At 38.6% G+C, this 19,743-nt stretch overlaps 1 protein-coding gene across 3 annotated transcripts in view; it reads right to left on the reverse strand.

Moving 5' to 3' along the window:
* The window catches only part of LOC101860666 (histone-arginine methyltransferase CARM1), a 25,505-nt gene extending 6,380 nt beyond the window's left edge, over window positions 1-19,125 (reverse strand). For 2 of the 3 annotated variants that reach the window (XM_005102459.3, XM_005102462.3), the window contains exons 1-12: window positions 18,742-19,125; window positions 16,250-16,372; window positions 15,462-15,562; window positions 14,495-14,599; window positions 12,562-12,672; window positions 11,192-11,369; window positions 10,637-10,727; window positions 9,221-9,302; window positions 7,665-7,840; window positions 6,535-6,672; window positions 6,027-6,208; window positions 1,840-1,998 (exon numbers count right to left, since the gene is read on the reverse strand). In XM_005102459.3, the coding sequence (XP_005102516.1) occupies window positions 1,840-1,998; window positions 6,027-6,208; window positions 6,535-6,672; window positions 7,665-7,840; window positions 9,221-9,302; window positions 10,637-10,727; window positions 11,192-11,369; window positions 12,562-12,672; window positions 14,495-14,599; window positions 15,462-15,562; window positions 16,250-16,372; window positions 18,742-18,874 (1,579 nt within the window). In that variant the 5' untranslated portion in view covers window positions 18,875-19,125. The remainder of the gene's footprint in view (window positions 1-1,839; window positions 1,999-6,026; window positions 6,209-6,534; window positions 6,673-7,664; window positions 7,841-9,220; window positions 9,303-10,636; window positions 10,728-11,191; window positions 11,370-12,561; window positions 12,673-14,494; window positions 14,600-15,461; window positions 15,563-16,249; window positions 16,373-18,741) is intronic. The other variant, XM_005102460.3, reaches the window with a different exon arrangement.
* Window positions 19,126-19,743: the final 618 nt, after the last annotated feature.

Below are 19,743 nucleotides of genomic sequence, written 5' to 3' on the forward strand. Positions count from 1 at the left end.
TAGAAATCCGCATCCTATTCCCAACAGAGGGGCTCAGCTGAGTCTAGATTATAAATAAATAAATAAATAATTCACGCACCTGATGAAATGCTTTTTACCAACATTAAAATTACAGCACAACCTATGGTAGGGTTTGACAAAATAGAATTGGAATATGAATCCTCCATTGAGGTCTATAATAATCTATATAAATCTAGATCTAGATCTAGATTTAGTATCTAAGTGAGTCGGACTGGAATGAATCCACACGATCTGAACAATTCAATTTGTCAACAAAACTAAATTCAAAATGGCCGCTCGAGCACGAATCTGAAAGTAGATAATTTACGTCGTCGTCCTTTTTCGTATTTGCATTTCTACTCAGGTTCCGACAATTATGTCGGAAACGCCGACATCGGCAGTCGGTGGTCGGCACGAAAACGAAAGTGCCGACGGGAGAAAAGGGGGACACTGGCAGTCGGCCAGGCCTCGCACTACACACATTGACTGATACAGGTGGGCCTAGCGACAGCATCGGCCGGTTCGCAGGTCGCGTCGCGATTGTCGGATTTCAGACGATTGTCGGCAAACATGCAGGTCTAATTTTGTTTTCTTAAACAGTGGGATCTTAAGCGAACCGGGATCGTAAGTGGTGGGATCTTAGGCGGAGACTACTGCATACAGAAAAGCCTTCACACAGAGAGTGGAGAAAGCACAGGTACCTCTGTGGAAAAGATTACTTTATAGCAAGAACTCTAGCCATCATTTTACTACTGATTATAATAATAGAGTGACTTGCTAATTTTCAACACCATTTACAAAGTCCTAAATGCAACATGAAAAGCTCCAATAAAGGCCATACTTAATATCCAAAACTAACAATGTTCTTACATATTTTCCATCCCACAGAAACAATCTATTTATGCCAAACGTGAGGCCATTTTGATGACTGACGAGGAGAAAAAAAAAGTAATCAAAATATTTTAAACTCCATTTTTAAAAGCAAATTGTAAACAAATCGACTGCTTTTTTAGTTGTAGTGAGAGATTTTCAGTTTAGTTTTAGTAGAGGTTTTACAGCGCTCGCAACAGCGTAAGGTCATATATAAGTGCCGAAGATTAGAGGTGTTATAAGGGAGTAACAAACATAAAAAAGGAGAGATAAAGACGATAGTTGTTTGATAGGAAAGAAGGAGCAAACCACACCAGAACACCCACCAACCATCCACTAAATCGACTACTTAGTGTAAGAGTGTAAGAGGGTGTATGAGGAAGAGAGACATTAACTATGTCTTATGCACAGTAGAATTGTAAATGGGCTCATTCATCAATGTCATGCTCATAACTCTTCCTGAACTGCAACAGGAAACTGCTGCTTTTTCTTTCCTAATCTTTAATATCTTCATTTTCCCTCTACTTCTATACCCTAAAGGGTATAAGCCGTGGATAAAAGTAAAGTCACACTCTTGTGACCTGCTATTTCCGGGGTACCTGGATAGTCGAAGCAGACTTCATGACGTTAAAGCTAGAGAGGTAAGCAGAATAAGGCTGATTCCCTGTAAAGTGTAAGGACTTCTCTGTTGACATCCACCCCTTAATGCTCATATGACCTTATGCAGTTGTGAGCACCATAAAACCTCTACTAAAACAAACAAAAAGTGCTGAAGATTAGAGGCGTTACTAGAGAGTAACATACAAAGAAAAGAAGAAGAGATAAGGTCGATAGATGTTTGATAGGAAAGAAAGAGCAAACCACACCAAAGCACCCACCCACCACACACACGTCTGCAAAAATGACAGCAGCACATTACACAAAATGAACAAACACAGAACCACAGAAGGCCAGCGAGCTGCTACTCACACATGGCGATTAGGTTCCCCTGCACCACTCCCTGCTGCTGCACCACAGCAGCGGGTTGCTGCTGCTGCTGCTGCTGTTGTTGCTGCTGCACCAGCACCTGGCCCACGTCCACAATGCCATTGACAAACCCATTGACATACGTCTGCTGTTGCTGTGCTGCTGTTTGTGACAGGACAGGGAGGGAAACTGAATTACCGACTCTACTCAATTCTGCACACTACGCTACCGGGCTCCCCCATCTTTTCATCACTTCCACACGAACAGCAAAAAAAAGTTACAAAACCATCAGAAGAAAAAAACATCTAGAGAAACAAGGAACTTTATGAAATCTACTCCTCCCAAAAGAGTAATGAGTTTGAAGAAGCAGTTAAATGCAAGCAGAAGAAATTGCAACATCAAAGCATGAACTTGAACACTTGAAGGCTCCAACAACATGAGTGATATGACAGTAACATGTGACATGAATTGGTCCACAAAACTGCAAATCTAAAACTCTACCAGGAAAGAGCAAATGCTGCAAGATCAGATATAATATTTACAGTGAAGATTAGTTAGTAGTAAGAACAGTAACATAACAGAGATATTTTGACGAACTGAAAGAAAACACACACACATACACATGTAAGCAATTTATTCATTTGAAGTCTTGAGAGGCGAACACCTTAACCTCTAGGCCACGAGACCCCCCCCCCCCCCTTTCTTCACCAATTACAAAACAGTTTTTAAAAATTTGCACAAATAAGGAAAATGTATACTATAAAGGGAATTCAAAATTGAGCCCTACTTTTTTCCAACTCAGATCTTCAGGAATAATAAAATTAAAACCATTAACTCTTATCAGCATGCACTTTTGAGTTATAAGCATTTTTGTTCATAGCATTAACAAAATTCTGTGCTAGACTCAGGAACCCAGGGGCACTAGTATACTCAGGGTTCAAACAGTAAAATGGTCTTTCAGGCATATGCTGTTAAGTTCCTGCCAGCATTGACAAGGAACCAATTTCACATGCTACCAAATTTTCATCTTACTCGAAGGTTTGTACTGCTTCGAGGTTTAGACTGATTTACAGAAATTCACAATAATTGAATAAAAGAATGAAAAAGGTTCGAAAAGGTTTTCTCCCCTTGAAACCAGTCTGTATGCACCAAAGAGGGATGCACTTTTAAAAGTTGAGGAACATTACATCTTTATTGCTTTGTTGATGAACGTCATTCACCAACATTGCACTGCCACAACTGCACTGCACTGTCCATATAAGCTACAGTGAAACTCTCTTGTTTCCTTCACATTCCACATGTTTGTGCAGCAATAGTATTACTGATATGAATGTTCCAAGCAAGTAAAAGCAGTCATGAAGCACTTTTTTACTTAAAGAATCATGGAAGTAATTTCTTCAGTCATTCTAAAAAAGACCCCTAGACAAAGATGACAGAACTGAGGGTCTCCCTTTTTAGGACTAGTTATCATGGCCACTTTTTGGGAGTATCTATTTTTCTGGAGTGCATCTCATATCAAGAAACGAAAGAGCTCATATGTGGCTTATTTTGAAACAATTGGCTGATGGCGTGTTTTCACTTCATATTCCCTTGATCCCTGATGATCTTCCAGCTCCACTAACCCCAATATCTCATTGGCCATGCCCTTTTGAAAATGGTTTTAATGCATGGCTCGTAGCCATCAACAGCATTTTGTTTTGGGAGTGAAAAATTATAGAGGGCGCCATGGGCAAATTTTACAAAGCTTAACTCGACTTATTCCTATATAAGGCCGTGTTCTGAAAATAACCCTAACACACTAATAGCAATCAACACTTCTTTCACTCTCTAGATAAGCAACCAGACGTTATAAAAAAGATCAAATATACAGCAAATGAGAGATTGTAAATAAGAATTTAATTCAAATTGCAGCCAATGTTTTTATGCATGTCCTTATTTTCTGTTGGCCAAGAATGGACTGATGAACATTTCTAGTCCTATCTGCTTCGCCACCTGAACTTGAGTGATTTTTGTTTGAGTGGTATTTTATGCACTTCGCCACCAGGCCCAACAACAAGTTCTAAATCTAAAATCTCTTTACTGTCCGATTCCTCATCTGACAAGGCCTTAGTTTTTCATTCATTTAACCCCTTTTTTCATTGTTATAACCATAGATGGGTTGCCATCACAGAAGAGATCAATAATATCTATATATTTAAGCTGATTTTTAGAGAAGACGTACAAGAAATCAGAGAAAAATATGGGATTCAAACTACAGTCACTTTCTTTCTAGTAGCCCAGCAGTGAAACCAAAAATCCTGGCAAAAACCAGAAGATCTCGCCCAACCAAAAGTCATACTGATAAAGTTAGTCAAATGAGATCTTAAAACAAAAAAATAATTTATTAGTCTAAAAAAATCCAGTCAGCAGCAAGTTGCAAGCGTCTAACTATCTGCAATTATGGTTGATTATGGTTGGTGTTAAAAACTACAACAAAAAAAAACTACAAAGTAATTAGTTGCATGTGACTTATAGGTTGCAATGCCAAAAGGATGGCTGTCTGAAAAGATGTTTCTTTTTGCCACTGAATTAGGACACTGGTACTTTTATCCATATTTATTAAAGACTCCATATTGGAATTCTTACCTAAATAGGTCTTCTTAATTCATCTAAAGTACAGGGTGTCTAAAAAAAAAGAAAAGAAAGGACCAACTTGAAGGGTAATAACTCGGTCATCTCTACGCTAATTTCAACAAAAATTCAAGCAAATAAAATTCGACCATGAGGACATCAAACTTGTAAATATGAAGAAAATCAATTAATATGTTCGAGAAATATCAAGTTGAAACAATTTCGACCAAAAGTGGGTAAAATTTCTTAGTGCAGGGGCGTAATCAGCCTACTACAACAGTCACCTCAGATAGATACCTAAACTTGCCTTCCTTGAGTATATTTAGCAATATCAATTTTATATTTATTTTGTTCTTCAATGCACAGTGACTGTTTGAAACAGAACTTGGTTGTTGTTTTTTATGTTACAAAGTTTTGCATTTCATTCAGTTTTAGTTGACATTTTTACAAATCTGATGTTTTTCTAAAACATGGACGGATTTTTTTCATATATTGACAAATGAATGTAACATCCCCCAGTAGAATTATATTTCCGAGAAGTTTAACTAAAATTGATTCAAAGACAATCGAGTTATAATCGTTTAAGTGGGACCTCTTTTTTTTTTTTAGACACCTGGTACAATAACTGCATCTCAGTATATTTGGAATGTAACTTTCAAAGTACGGAATTTCCTTGCAATGACATCGCAAAAATTGGAGGCAAATCTGAATATAAAAGTCGGATAAAACCTTTAGTCTATACTGTGTCAGGACTAAACACATTTGAAGTAATTTATTTTATAGCGCCTTGAAAATAGCGTACAAATTATTTTTTTTTTAAATAATAAAACCATTCCCAACACAAGACATGAGGAAAAGCCTTGAGAGCTGACAGATTTACAACTACTATAACCTCTCTCTTTAACTACAGCCCATACGACAAACGAACCCTGAATGCCAGTGAAACACCTCAACAAAATATACATTTAACGGAGACAAGTAACATAGGCTATACGTTATACACTGACCAGACACTTTTACTGAAAGGAACAGAGAGAGAAGAAATGAAAATGTACATTAACTTGAAGTTGGCAAAGAGAAAGGCAGCTTCAGGACTTGCTTTTTAAAACCACAATTCCAGGGGGAAAAAACTTAGTCACTGGGTCGTGAAAAGAAAGATGTGAATGCAGAGCAGCACAATTATAATCCCGATTCTATCAAAAGAACAGTACCTCGACTGAACTGAAAACATTGAGATGACAATGAATAAAGTAAATGGCACAGAATGAAAGAAATTTTTTTCCTGAGAAATGTAAGAGTTATAAAAAAACCCGGATAACACCAAAATATGAAAAGCACAGAGCAGCCTTTCATTTCACCAACTTCCAAAGAAATGAGACAAACAAAAAGTGATATGACATGAGGCAAACAAGACAAAATAGAAGGACAGAAAATCTCTGAACAACTCCAGACAAAACTGTACATTTAGGAGACTACTACTCCACCCCCCCCACCACTGGTCCCAGAAGAGGGGAGGTGGGGAAGGGGAATGCATCAAGAGTAGAACTCTGAACTGGGGTAGGTCCAGTAAGAAGACTTACTGTCTCCCGAGGCTAAAAGATTGTTCCAGTAGGTGTCTGTGGCAGAGGACTGGTTGGAACCGGGCGGTGCAGCAGGGGCCGTACCCGTGTAGCGGAAGAACGGGTTTTTCAGGTCCAGACAGTTGAGCGATTTGTTACCCGTGCCAGGGATGTTAAGCTCAATGTCAACATCGTAGCTTTGCCTGCAAAACAAGTATACTGACACTATTAGTTTTTCTTCATCGTCAAAATATCTCAAACGAAAGAGAGCATTCAAAGCTCTCCACACAAGACTTCTGGGCCTGAACTGTTCTGCGGTATACATTTTCTTAAATCATACCAGTAGCTAAAAACAAAATTATCAACAAGCAAAATCCTTTATGGCTTCAACAATCTCATTAGTAAATGGAAGAAAATCAGAAAGTCTTCAAATGCCAAGAATGTAATATTACACACAAAAAAGAATATTTTCTACAAACAATATGCATTAGATCTATTTTTCGCAGAAACTGAAAAACTATGCGCTCACCTTGAATTACTTGTGAGTTTTACTCTGCCAGTGAGTGTCTGTCCCTGCTTGACCAAGACAGGTGTCTGCACCAGGCATCGTACCTGGTACCAATGCGTAAGAGGCTCCGTTGGGGCTGTACTCAACCATATGGAATAACTGGAAAGGAGCAGAAAAATTTGTACCAAGGATAAAATAATGATCATCAATGCCTTTATAAAAAAACATTCCTTGCAACAATCTATTTTTCAACTGCTTGTAAACTCCTTTAATGGAAGTGCCACAATCGTCTCAGATGACATACAGGTAAAATGAATTTCTTTTTTTTGTTGTGAAAATGCCTATTACCATTACAGTACTCTATTGAGTTCCTTTTTTACTTTACTATACTTTTCCGACCCAACAGCCACTTGAGTTCCATCCCTTCCGCCTGTCGATATGGCAAAGAATTTACAGATTTTTATCAGCTGTGTTTCGTCGCTGTATAGAGTATTTCCGATATCTGGGGAGGCAGGTAGGTAGGTAGGTACTACTCAGGTCGGTAAGTGCAGGGCATGTAAAGAGATGATGTGATACTGTTTCTATCAAGTTACAAAAAGCAACCTTGAACCACAAGGGTTTTCATGGTCCCAGGTTCGAATTCGCATAGCGAGGGAAATTTTTCTTCTCTAAAATTGTCTCCTTTCATCTCTTTTCCTTCTCTCCAGCAATGTTCTGTCGTCTGCTTTCGTCTCCACTTTCTGCCCCCACCCCACCTCATCTCCTTTGCCCCCTCCTCTGGGCACCTGACTCTTTCTGCAGCCTTTCTACTGCTACTCCTTGGCTCCTTTTAACTGCTGTCTTTCAGCCACACCCCTGATCTTATGGTAGGAAAGATCTACACCTAGCCTTCTCAGATAAAGTTGAAAAGTCTTGGTCCACTGTGCAAGTTGCGCGTGTTAAAGATCCCTTGGTGGTCCAAAATCAATAAGAGTAGGCTTCGGCCGCCACCTGGGCAAAATTCAAAATTTCCTACATACTGAAAATGTTATATGTGTCCCATGTGCTCATGTGACCGTATGCAGTTGCAAGCACCTTATGGCACTTAACAAAACAACAACAACAGCAAAAAACGGTCTCGGACCTAGAATCTCAATCCATGAATTACTTACTCAGAACCCAAAAAGCCGCAGTCAAACCAGAAAGCCAGGCCATGCACCATGCCTGACTGCAGCATTGTGAAGGTGAGAGGGATGTCCATGACGTGAAGGTCAGTCTCGTCGGCTGACTGGAAGTCTATCACGTATTTGTTGGACTTGGCCAAGCAAATGCGTATATCAAATGTGTCCTGGGGACATTGTCGACAACACAAAAGAATAAAAATACTACCATCATAATAGGGGCAATTAAAAATTGTGGTTTCACCGTAACCTAGCAATATTTGATGATAATAAGTCGTTGCTAAAAGATGTTTTGACAGCACAAGCACTACCCAGGATAAAGACAGTAAAAAATCATCATACAAGTTTGAGCGAACAATTTCTTTCTTTTTAAAAAAAAATAGAAAGCTAACACCTCTAAAATAGAACGTGAGTATAATCATATCACGTTATATTCTCCTCAAAAGAACAGAACTCAAAATTTACATGCAGTATTGCCCAAATTAACAACTTGTACAAACACATAAACTATAAAACAATGAAACAAAAAGTCTATATAATCAAACTCTAAGGACACCAGTTGAGCACAATCTTCTGTGCCAAAATAACCTTAAGTTTAAAACTGATTCCCCAGCTGTCAAAGATTCGAGATCAAACACCGACTCTCAACGGGTTTTTGGTCTTTCAGGGCTTTCCTTCAAAATTGGAGCCTGACGTAAACTTCACTCATCAAATCACACATATTTTCAGGGTTGATCGTCTCTGGATTACATCATTTACGTTTTTTCATCCATACAGATCTACATGCATTGTTATTATACATTATACCATTCAAAAATTGGGGCTCACACTGGCACAGGTTTGGGGAGGGAGAAGTGGAAACGGAGAGAAATGGTCCACAATCTTTATGTTTTAATCATTTCATCAGTTGCAGTTCAAGGCTCTGAGTAGACTGCGACCTCAGTGCTTTCTTGCCGTATCTCCATTTTTTTATAACATTGAAAATTTGACCTTTTCTTAAGCTCACTCTTTGTTATAAACTGTTTTCACTGTTTAAAAAAATGGAGATGCGACAAGAAAGGTCCAGATCAATTGATCAGTTTTGATTCTCATCCACAGCCCATATAAATAATGAAATGGTGAGTCAAGATGTTTTCTGACAATGACACGTGAACAATCTTTGTTCCAACACAGATGGTCCCAAACAACACTGAATACATTAAAAAATACAACAGTTGTCAACAGCAGTGTAAGTGCAATTTTTAATGTTCTCGGGTCACAGACGATATCTACTATATTCCCAGTTTGTAGCGGGTGTTATTGGTTTTCAACAGTCTCCTGGTCTTGCTGTAAATCTAACATTGTTGTGTTGGCTCTGATATGGGGCTTCCAAAAGAAACCACAAACATCACTCAAAAATCATTGTACCTTGAGTTACAAAATTCAATTTAAAAGACTTCAAGTGTTGAGAGTAAAACTGTTAGAGTCCTTTGAACAGAACAGAACGATTATTGACGAACCAACAACAAACGACCGGCAAGGTTGCAACATAAAGCTCAACTACTTACCACAATGGGCTGTTTAAAGTACTCTGAAACTGCTGCCGAACGTAATGACGTAAGGTTGACCCCATGGAAAGATTCTTGATACCTGTATCACAGAGAAAAGAATTGTTAAAACAATACATTAAAAAACCACAAGTGTAGACTATTATGATACCATACTTTCATACACAAACCTGGCCAATGTTGCCTTCATCGCCACTGTTGAAACTATTTAGTCAAGTCAGCCACAACTACAAGACATTAACCGCTTCACAGCTGCTCGGCGTACAGTGTACGTCCATAAATTGAGCCCTCCTATGCGCTGTAGAGTGTACGTCTGGCAATATCACTATTTTGTTTTGTTTCCTACTCAGCCATTAACTGTAATTTGGTGTCAAGAGTAGGCTCCCCTGAAAGCTCTTTTCTTCCCAAGTTAGAGTAGCTTTTGCTTGCCCTAATTAGACAAACATTAATCGAAATAGCGGGAATTATAGCGTCAGTCCTTCTTCACAGTTCTAGCGTTTCACTCTTGGCTGATCGTTCGCAACGTATGCCCACAACGTATCAAGCTATTGACGAAAATTTAGCTGATGATGATAGTGGACACGATAATTTTGATGCTGCAAGTGATAATGAAGACTACCAGTCAGATGATAGTGATGCTGGTGGTTTGGACCTGAACGAAGCAGAAGAGGATGATGAGCCAGACAGGTAAATTTTTCACCATTCTCGATCTTGTCAAGATCTCTCCCCAGACTCTGAGTCATAGTACTCAGGCGTGATCTGTTTACTTGATGTAGACCTAAATTATATTTATCTTTGCAATATGTGTAGGATGAGTACAATGTTTTTACTATAGGCCCCTATAATTGAAAGACCCAAGACTCTTGGTCTGTCTAGCCCAGATAGTCCCTATTTCCTAAGTACTATTTATAGATTTGAAGGAGGCCAAAAGATGCAACAGGATGACCAGATTCATGCTGTATACAACTACACATATTTCTAAGACTGTTTACTGCAGTTATTTGTAATGTGAATAGAAGTGTGTTTCATGTTTATCAGAATTAGTGGTACACTCAATTTATTTGCAAACCTATATTCCAAACTCCTTATGTGTTGTGTTTGTGTACATAAACAAATGCACTTGGATTTAAGGAAACAATTCAAACAACATTCTCACAGAAGCTCTGTCATTTTTCATTCACAGGGAGTGAAGAGATTTCAGCGGTGGAAAGTGTTCCTATCCCCTCGACAGGTAGAGTAAGAAGTTGTGAAAGGCAGAGGCGTTGTCCGAAGCAGAGGCCCAGCACAGAGGACCACTGCGAGGACACTGGACTGGAAACAGTATGTTTCAGCCTTTCAGCCGGTAATTGTCCGATATGAATTGAAAAAGAGTGAAATGCTAAAATGAAAAACAAAACAGCCTGACAGTTAACCTACCAGAAGTTTGCTTTCTGATACTGCTCCATATAAAGCGCTTCATCTGTGAATGGTACTATGTGCAAATCTCCTTGAGTGGGGAACATGCGACCTGAAAAGACAGAGCAAACAATAGTCATGAAACACAATGAAAAAAAAATCAGTGTAAAGTATAACTCCAGAAAACTTCAAACAATATTCTTGAAGGACATCTTAACACTTTGCGGTCACTTGGCGCAATAATGTGGGGGTGAAAATTATCTGTTCCAGTCACCAGGCCCGAGAAGTCCGTTGCAGTCATTCTCCTGGCTGGGAGAACAGATGGGGTATTTTGTACAGCGGACTGTGTGACCGCAAAGTGTTAAAGTACAAAAATCGTAACTGGAACTTACCGAAAAGCTAGAAGAAATATTCAAAAATACATAAGGGAAAGGGACGGAAAATTTGAACTTTTCAAAATACATGAAGTCTGGAACAAATTCACACTGTAAAGAACTTCCAGAAAAGTGATATCTTAAGTAACTGAAACATGAACTTCCATTTCCAAAGCTTGCGGTAACCCTCATAAATACTCACCATCCTGCTTGAGCCATTTCTTTGCATGCAAGTAGGACTCCAGCATCCTCTCGTTGAAGAGCATGTAGCCCATGGGTTCTGAGATGATGGTGTCCACCTGTTCCGGGACCTCCACTTCCTCCACTTTCCCAGGAATGACTATAATCCTGTCACTCAGGTTGTTCTGTCTCACCAGAGTCTGGAAAAATTGGGGGGGGGGGGGGTAGTTTTAGTAAGAGTTTTACAGCACTTGCTACAAACATAAGAGGTCGTGTCATATAAGCATATAAGCCGAAGATTAGGTGTTACTAGAGAGTAACAACACAGAAAGAAAAGAAGGAGGAGAGATAAGAATGATAGATGTTGGCTGAGAAAGGAGAAAATAACACCAGAGCACCTGTTCACCACTGATGGACAAATGAGACATACAGAATTATTTCTAAGACTTGAAGACAAACAGTTGTCGTTATTGAACATGGTAAAATAACTTTAAGATAGATTTTTAAATATACACCCCAGAACACGCCACACAAGAACCCTGTCCGCATAAGGGCCTACTTATACAGTGTAAGAGAATTTTGTCTTTATAATTTGCAATCCCATGGATCCGTTATAAAAAAAAATGTAATTGTTCTAGGAAAATCATTTGATTATGGGCATTAACTTTTCTGAGCTGCTTTACTTTGCACAAGCAATGGCTGGAACAATAACACCGTAACCGTAATGCCATGCTGTAAAAAATCATGCAAATTCATCTGTTATGAAGTAGAAACGGTTGGAAGCTTTTGTAGAGTTTTACGGTGCTCACAACTGCATATGGTCATATGAGCACCAAGGGGTGAACGTCAACAGAGAAGTCCTTACAGGGAATCAGGCTTACTCTGCTCACCCCTCTAGCTTCAACAGCACAAAGTCTGTTTCAACTGTCAAGGCACCTCGGAAATAGTGGGTCACAAGAGTGTGACAAACATACAAAAGAAGTAGAGGGAATATGACGATAGTAAAGATTAGGAAAGAAAAAGCAGCAGTTCCCTGTTGCAATTCAGGCACAGTTATGAGCATGACACTGTTAAATCAGCCCATTGACAATTTACAATTCTACTGTGCATAAGAACATATTAATGTCCCCCCTTTGAGAATTGCCTGAAGACACTTCAGTCAGTAGAACCGCGGCCCTGTGTGTGTGTGTGTCATGTGTGTGTGTAAAACAGGGTTGGTGTGGACTAGTGGGTGATAAATCTAGACACTGCATTCCCACTTACACAGAACATTTTTTTTATTATTAGCAGTATGAACAGAAAACAAGAGAACTGACCACAACGAAGGAGGAGCCCTGAGACATCACAGGTCAAACATTATCATTAATGAACTTTCTGTAATCAACAACTCACCTCACAATGCTGTGCCATACTGCTGGCTTCTATGGCGTATACTTTTTTCGCACCTGCTTGAATTGCAAAGAAAGAGAGAATCCCTGAGCCTGCACCAACATCTAGGACAATCTGGAGGAGGACATTTTCAAAGCATGTTAAAAAAAACAACATAATATCAAGGTAGACAATTTCTACAACCTAGGAGGAAAGTAAGATGACAAATAACAGACTTCGAAATTTTTCGTACGTGACCAATCACAATCCAAGGGTACATTTTGGTGACGGAAGATATTATGTTTTTTACAACTACTTGTTTATATAATGTACAGACTCCAGGTGTCTGCTAACATACTATTAAAATTTTATCCAAACTGGCTTTCTGGCTTTGACCCACCATAATTATTATTCTTTTACCTGGATAGATAATTTGGTAACAGGACCAAAATGTAATTTCGCAATTAAAAAAAAAAAGAATTCTTTGTCACCATTTAATTTTCATTTTGCATTCTGCTGTTTAAACAAATACATGTATACTTTTTTTGCCTGCCAGCTTGTTCCTGAAATGCATTGAAAGTGCTTGTTCTGCCTATAGACAAATACTTGTCTGGATAAATACCATAAATTTCATACAATGTTGTATGTTGTTATGTAGCATTATATATATACAATGTTATTATATATCCAGAGCAAACACTTTCCACCTTTCTCTATCCTGGGCTAGCCTTTTGATATTACTCCATGTCTTCCCACTTCTCTGTACAAGAGCATACACACTGTAGAATTAAAACTTAATCTAAGCCTTTTTGTTTTAACCATGGCTTTGACCTGGGTAATACTCTCAGTAATTTAACATTTTATTCGAATGCATGTCTGTAATAAAAAATTACAGATCCAATTTCATCCTTCCCTTGACTTTGCATTGGCTTGTTCTCAGAGCCATCAACCATCATATCTTGGTTACGATTTCATTTTTTTGAATACCGTTTCATGCTTTTGGTGTTCTACGTGCATACACATTCGGTGTCTGCTGGTTTCCCACTGAAATGACAAGTGACCCTCTACTTCCTACTGTGGACTTCGCATTGGGTAACACATTTAGGATCATAAACAGGTTTGTTTGACCAACTTTTTCCCCCATTTTATACAAGTTTGTGTATTTGGTGCTTATGAAGCATACAAATGACTGCCCAGCTTTAACACTAAAACTTCCACTTCTCTACAGGAAACTTACTCCCAGATCAGGGGAGGCTGCATCTATACTGGCCCCATAGTGATATTACAGAGGAACAGAGAGAAGAACAACTGTCCGCGCGAAGTCGCTTTGGACAGGAGGGTAGTGGTGCATTTATGATAAATTCTAAACAACTACTTGACACAAAACAAATCTGAGAACACCATAAAGGAAAGATAGATCTCTTACCATCTCGACGTTCAATATCAAGCTCCTTATAGTTTTCAGTATAGTTGAGTATACCGATACGAAAGTGTTTCCGACACCAAAAATATAGGTTAATTTATGTGTACAAACTTCAACGTCCACATATTATTAGTTTGCCCTATTATCTGTTTCATGGCAAAACTTCCAGTACATACTCTTGAATGTACAGGCTTTTCTTGAGGTTCTTTTACAAGACCCAGTGTAAAAAAAAAACCGTATCCACAAAATCACTTTAACCCTGAAAACACAAGGCCTCCAACAGTGCCTAATTCTACATAATACAATAGTCAAAAAAAATTATCTTAATTTGACCATTGCTTGAACAGGTATAATCCATAAGATAAATTGAAGAGTTAATATTGTAAACCACAATTAATTAACACCCCCCACTCCCCCAAATCTTATTTCAAAGAACAAAAATTTATCACCAAAGAGAAGAAAGCTATACAAATCAATTAACAGAGATGGACCAAAACACAACAATCACACATTTTTACTGACTACTACACGCACCTTATCGTGAAAATCTGAGAGATTTGTCAGCATGGCCCTCTGATAAGTTGAAGTTCGAATGTAATCCTGCATCATGTTCTGTTGCTGTGACAAGTATCCATAAAACTGTGGAAATATAAAACAAACACTTTGTACTTTTTGCATTATGAAGCACAAAACAAATTAATGCTCTTGTACTTATTACATCCTACATTCATGGCCAGTAAAGCATCTAAAACATTTGAAGAGAGTGTACTTTACAAGAGAATTTTATTTCACTTATTTTTCAAAGAAATAATGATAAGTGACTCAATGAATGCAATGCGGGTTTCTTCCTTTCTTAGATTGCTTGAAGTGCTGTGCTGATTTGTGTCTGAACTTTTAAAATTGTCATCCCATTTTCTTTTTATAACTCTTTTAGTTAAGTAGAGGTTTTACGGCGCTCACAGCTGCATAAGGTCATATGAGCGATTATAACTCTTTGAAAGTAGATTTCTTATCAAGAGTAATCGTTTTATAATCAAGATCTTGCCAATAGTGAAACACTCAAAATTATCTGACACCGCACTATTTTAGCCCTGACACTTGAAAGGTTAAGAAGGAGCACTTGGCTCAGCAGCAAGTGTTAAGGGAGAATAAAAAGAAAAGTAGTAAAGTAAAAATATCATTTTTGTTTCAGTACAGGTTTTACAGCGCTGTAACTGCATATAAGACCATATGAGCACCAGAAAATTAAAGGTGTTACAAGAGAGTAACAAACATAAAAAAGGAGGGGAGATAAGGACGACAGATGTTTGATAGGAAAGAAGGAGCAAACCACACCAGAGCACCTGCCAACCACCCACTTAAAATATCAGATGAACGTACATCAGATTCCAGTGAGTCTATGTTGCCATTAGAGGGGGTGATATTTCTTTATGGTTAGCAGTGGGTGTATTGAGCACAAACTCCTCTAATCCTCTTGGAAGAAACAAAAAGACACTCGTACCTGAAAGTACTGGACAGCACTTGCTTCATCTGTTCTATCTGTGAAGACTGATGCCATCCCTTCTTTTAACTTTGTTACCTGGCCCTTGAAGGCACGCATCACTAAAAAAAAAAAAAAGGGAAAAAAAGTGTTGGATCATGCCTTAGTTTTTCAGAATCTAGTTCGTCTTTTGTAACTCATTCACTTCCACAATTTTCATCTATAAATCATTTAAAACTCTACAATACAATAACCTAAAGACCCCCCCCCCCCAAAAAAAAGTGGTATTTTACTCCGCAAAAAAGTACAGGGTCATCTTCACATAGGACAAGCATTCAGTTTTCTCTCTAAATTTCAATTTAAAATGCTCTCAAAGCTCAAAGAAATACAAACTGACTGCTTTAAGCATAATGATTTATAGGTTTGTTGATTTTGTCTTCCATCTCTGAAGAAAGACAACTAATAAATTATGGATATAAAACAATAGATTTGAGATTTTCTTTTGAAAGAATAATTGTTCAGCATGAAGCCTCGCAGGAATTTCAACAAAGTCACGCTTTCATTGAAAAATAAACGACAACTCCAAACTTAAAATTGACCTTTAATTTCTATACATCAACATGAAAAGAAAGATGTTGTTATCAAATCCCTTTAGCTGCAAGCATTTCGCTCCTGGCAGCACAATGCCTCCCCCAAGAAACCACATGTCCTTGTCATCTGGTCAATGCCAGAGCAATCTTGAAAAGAAAGATTAAACCTGAGTCAATACATACACTCACATTGGGTAATTTTTCATAACTACAACTTACTATGAACTGTGGGGAAAGAGAGCAGCACTGACTTCGCTTCATTTGTGATAACCAACGAGCTTGCTCCAACCTGAGCCACCTCTGTGTCTTTGGTGATTGATACTGTCTGAGACTTGGCTGAACCTGAAAGGCACACACAACAAAATAATAATACAATAAAAATAACACACTACATCACATGATACATCATAAACACAATAGCCCCGTTACTATTGCACTGAAAACAATTCACCAGAGCTATTATCCCCCACTCCTGGTGAGACAGGGGTAAACAAAACTAGAACTGACATTACCATAAAAGCAAACGGGCAGGGAATAATGCCATGATGTTCAAAATCGTTGAGGCCAGGAGGGGGTCATCGTTTGTAAGTTTGTATGCCGTTAGGTAAGGTTCAATATGTAGACAGAGAAGAACAGACTCGACTTGCACGTTTGCTGGCTGAGGAGGGAATGACTCAACAGTCCTTTCATCTCGTGCTGAACTCAGTGGATACAAAAACATTCATCGGAAATGGTACGAAACACGGAACAATGAACACATATCAACACATTTTACTTTCCCTCCTGCCTCACACTTACCTACCAACAGTCCATTTTCTACTGTCTAAATATTGATGCGCTAAATACGAATATCAACTTCATTTCCGGGTATTTTTTTAAACTTTCCCTCCCGTCTCACACTTAGCTACCAGTTGTCCATTTTCTAGCCTACTAAATATTGATGCGCTGAACACGAATACAAACTTCATTTCCGTCGCAAATTAAAAGTTTTTCAAATATCTGATCGTTCTTAATAATCTTAATCGAGATAGACGTGATTTGGACCAAATAGGGGGTTCCAAGGGGGCATGCCCCCCCTGTTTTAACCCATAATTTGATATTTTACAGTTAGATTTGAAATTTTCTCGAAAATAATTGATTGGCGACAGTTTTAGTGGCTTTATGTGCGATCCGCAGCAAACAGTACTGTAGTTTAACCCCTGAAGCAGTGCATCTGTATGCGGGAGTGAAAAGTAAAAACTTACCTTCTTGTCCAACAGCGAATTGAGGAGAAGCTTTTTGTATCATTTTGGCGCTTAGATTAGATCCAGATTCTACTTTATTAATTCCGGAAGTTGAAAGTGAAAGAGACTTCAACTTTAGACTTCAGTCAAAGAGGTTAGCCTGGATCTAGATCTAGATCTAGTACTACAGTAAATATGGAAGGACTTCCGTTACGAGCGACCACCCCAACAAACATATTATGAATAAAGAAGAGACCTTTACCCTACCCCAAACCTAACCCCTATCCCATCTGTTCTACTCTGTTTCATAGTTGTCGCTCGTTACGGAAGTCCTCCCTTACCCCCGTAAATATAGCCCTGACGACGGGAGGAATTCCATAAGGAAGTGGCTATCCTCACCCGGGGTGAGAATAAAAATATGATCTACCTCTCACCCTGGGTGAGACTTACCAAAACAAAGTTAAAAAATGATGTTAGAAAACAAAACTAAATTAATTTGGTCGCCTACAAAGATGCTACGGCTATTTAACTTTCCGAATCGAGCCGAACTACGCGGGTCACCACTTTGTTTTGTCCGGAAGTTCTCGCGCTACTCCTCTCTCTCTCTCTTTCACTCTCTTCACTGCCCACAGACAAAATTGCACGCTTTTAGGCTAACACTAACAGTAGATTAGTAATAGATCTAGAAAGTTTGTTCACGGCACAGAATTCTACAATTCTGTTATCACAGTGTAAAATTCTGTGGTTCAGGGTGAACGCTTCACTGGTTGGCCTAGGCTATAACGGTGAACGCCCACCGGGTGAGAATAGCCAAAAGACTCGCCTGCGCTATCAATAGGTGAATAGTGACAATAGAGGTGGCCATTCCATAACGAGCGACCACTATGAAACAGAGTAGGTAGGGGGTTAGGGTTTGGGGTGGGGGTAGGGGTTTGGGTTTGGGTTTGGGATGTGGGTAGGAGTAGGGTTAGGGTTAGGCCTCTTCTTTGTCGTATAAATAATGACAGTAATTTGAGTAATGATGAAGTATTTGTTGGGGTAGTCGCTCGTAACTGAAGTCCTTCCCTGACGACCATCTTTGCATTTGAGAACCTTTTCAGGACCGTAAAAATAGCCACCGCCTTTTTTTCTACACAGTAGAACCTGTGAGTCAGTCAGTCAGTGTGATGTTGTCGTACTAACACAACAATTACAATGTCAATGCAAGTCTCATTCTATGCCGTGGCCATAGCCATAGTAATTGTGACAGACAAAACTAGCAGAGTAGCTAGATAATTTAGTATCTAGAATCTAGATCCGATCTAGTTAGCCTTCTAGATCTAGAATCTAGATATCTAGATTTCTTGTCTTAGATCTACTCTGCTGGTTTTGTCTGTCACTTTTTAGACTTTTAGTCTTCCAGCAGAGAAAGAAAGAACTGCTCAGACAGAGATCAAGGCTAGCCTCTGAACTCTTGTATCTTTCCATAAGTTTTCAAGGGTTACTTACCATTGTAAAGTGAAACAATCAATGAATTGGAGTCTTCTCGAATGTCTAATTTATGAGGAACATCAACAACTTCTCTGACTTTTCCGTCATCCTCAAAGAAACTAAGTCGCACGTTTTCGAACGTGGTCGCCATTTTGGTTGCGCGCGATATTGCACACTTCACAGGACCATATAAAGTAGAAAATATTAACGGGACACAATCGTTAAATTTCAACTTTAGAAAAAGCACCAAATCAAGATCAGTTTTGTATTACTTTTTCCACGACATTCTAAATCGTCACTTCACCCGTGAAGGAACAACAGAACAAGTTACTAAATTCCAATTGTAGTTGCAGGTCTTTGTGTCTTTTCCGTGTGTGTGTAAATTAATGAATAAGTAACATGGCTGACAAATTAAAAAATACTATATCAAAGGACGAAACAATCTTAACTAGTTTTCAGACTAGACCTCGTAATTCCACGGGTGTAAGATCAAACTAAATTTTCTTGAGAATAGCGGTTTTTTATAACGTTTTTTTCAATATTCTATTTTTATTATTCTTTCGGGAAGGTGGGGTGAAACTGAGTAATTGTGAAGAATCAACATGGTATTTTGTTTACATTTAAATGATTTCACGAGCAAGTTTTCTTTTTATTCCCTTGGCTGTAATTACGTACACCGAAACTGTGATGAGCACCTTTGTGTTCGCACTCGGCCAATTATCAATAGCCTATCTCTGTCACCAGGATTGTCTTCGGGTGGTGATTAAATAATAAACTAGACATATTGACATTGTATAATTTGTGCCTGCACGTTAACTTCTTTCGCTCGTCTCTCTTCTCTTTCCCCAAACTCTTGTCCTCATCCCTGGATCCCTTTTCCTTATCCCCCATCTGTTTCTGTCTTAATTTCTTTTTCTCGTCATTCTGGTTATCCTCCTCATTATATATCTTCTTCTTCTTCTTCTTCTTCTTCTTCTTCATCTTCTTCTTCTTCTTCTTCTTCTTCTTCTTCTTCTTCTT

This window comes from Aplysia californica, unplaced genomic scaffold, assembly GCF_000002075.1.
Source record: "Aplysia californica isolate F4 #8 unplaced genomic scaffold, AplCal3.0 scaffold00326, whole genome shotgun sequence".
In the NCBI taxonomy this organism is placed as follows: domain Eukaryota; kingdom Metazoa; phylum Mollusca; class Gastropoda; order Aplysiida; family Aplysiidae; genus Aplysia; species Aplysia californica.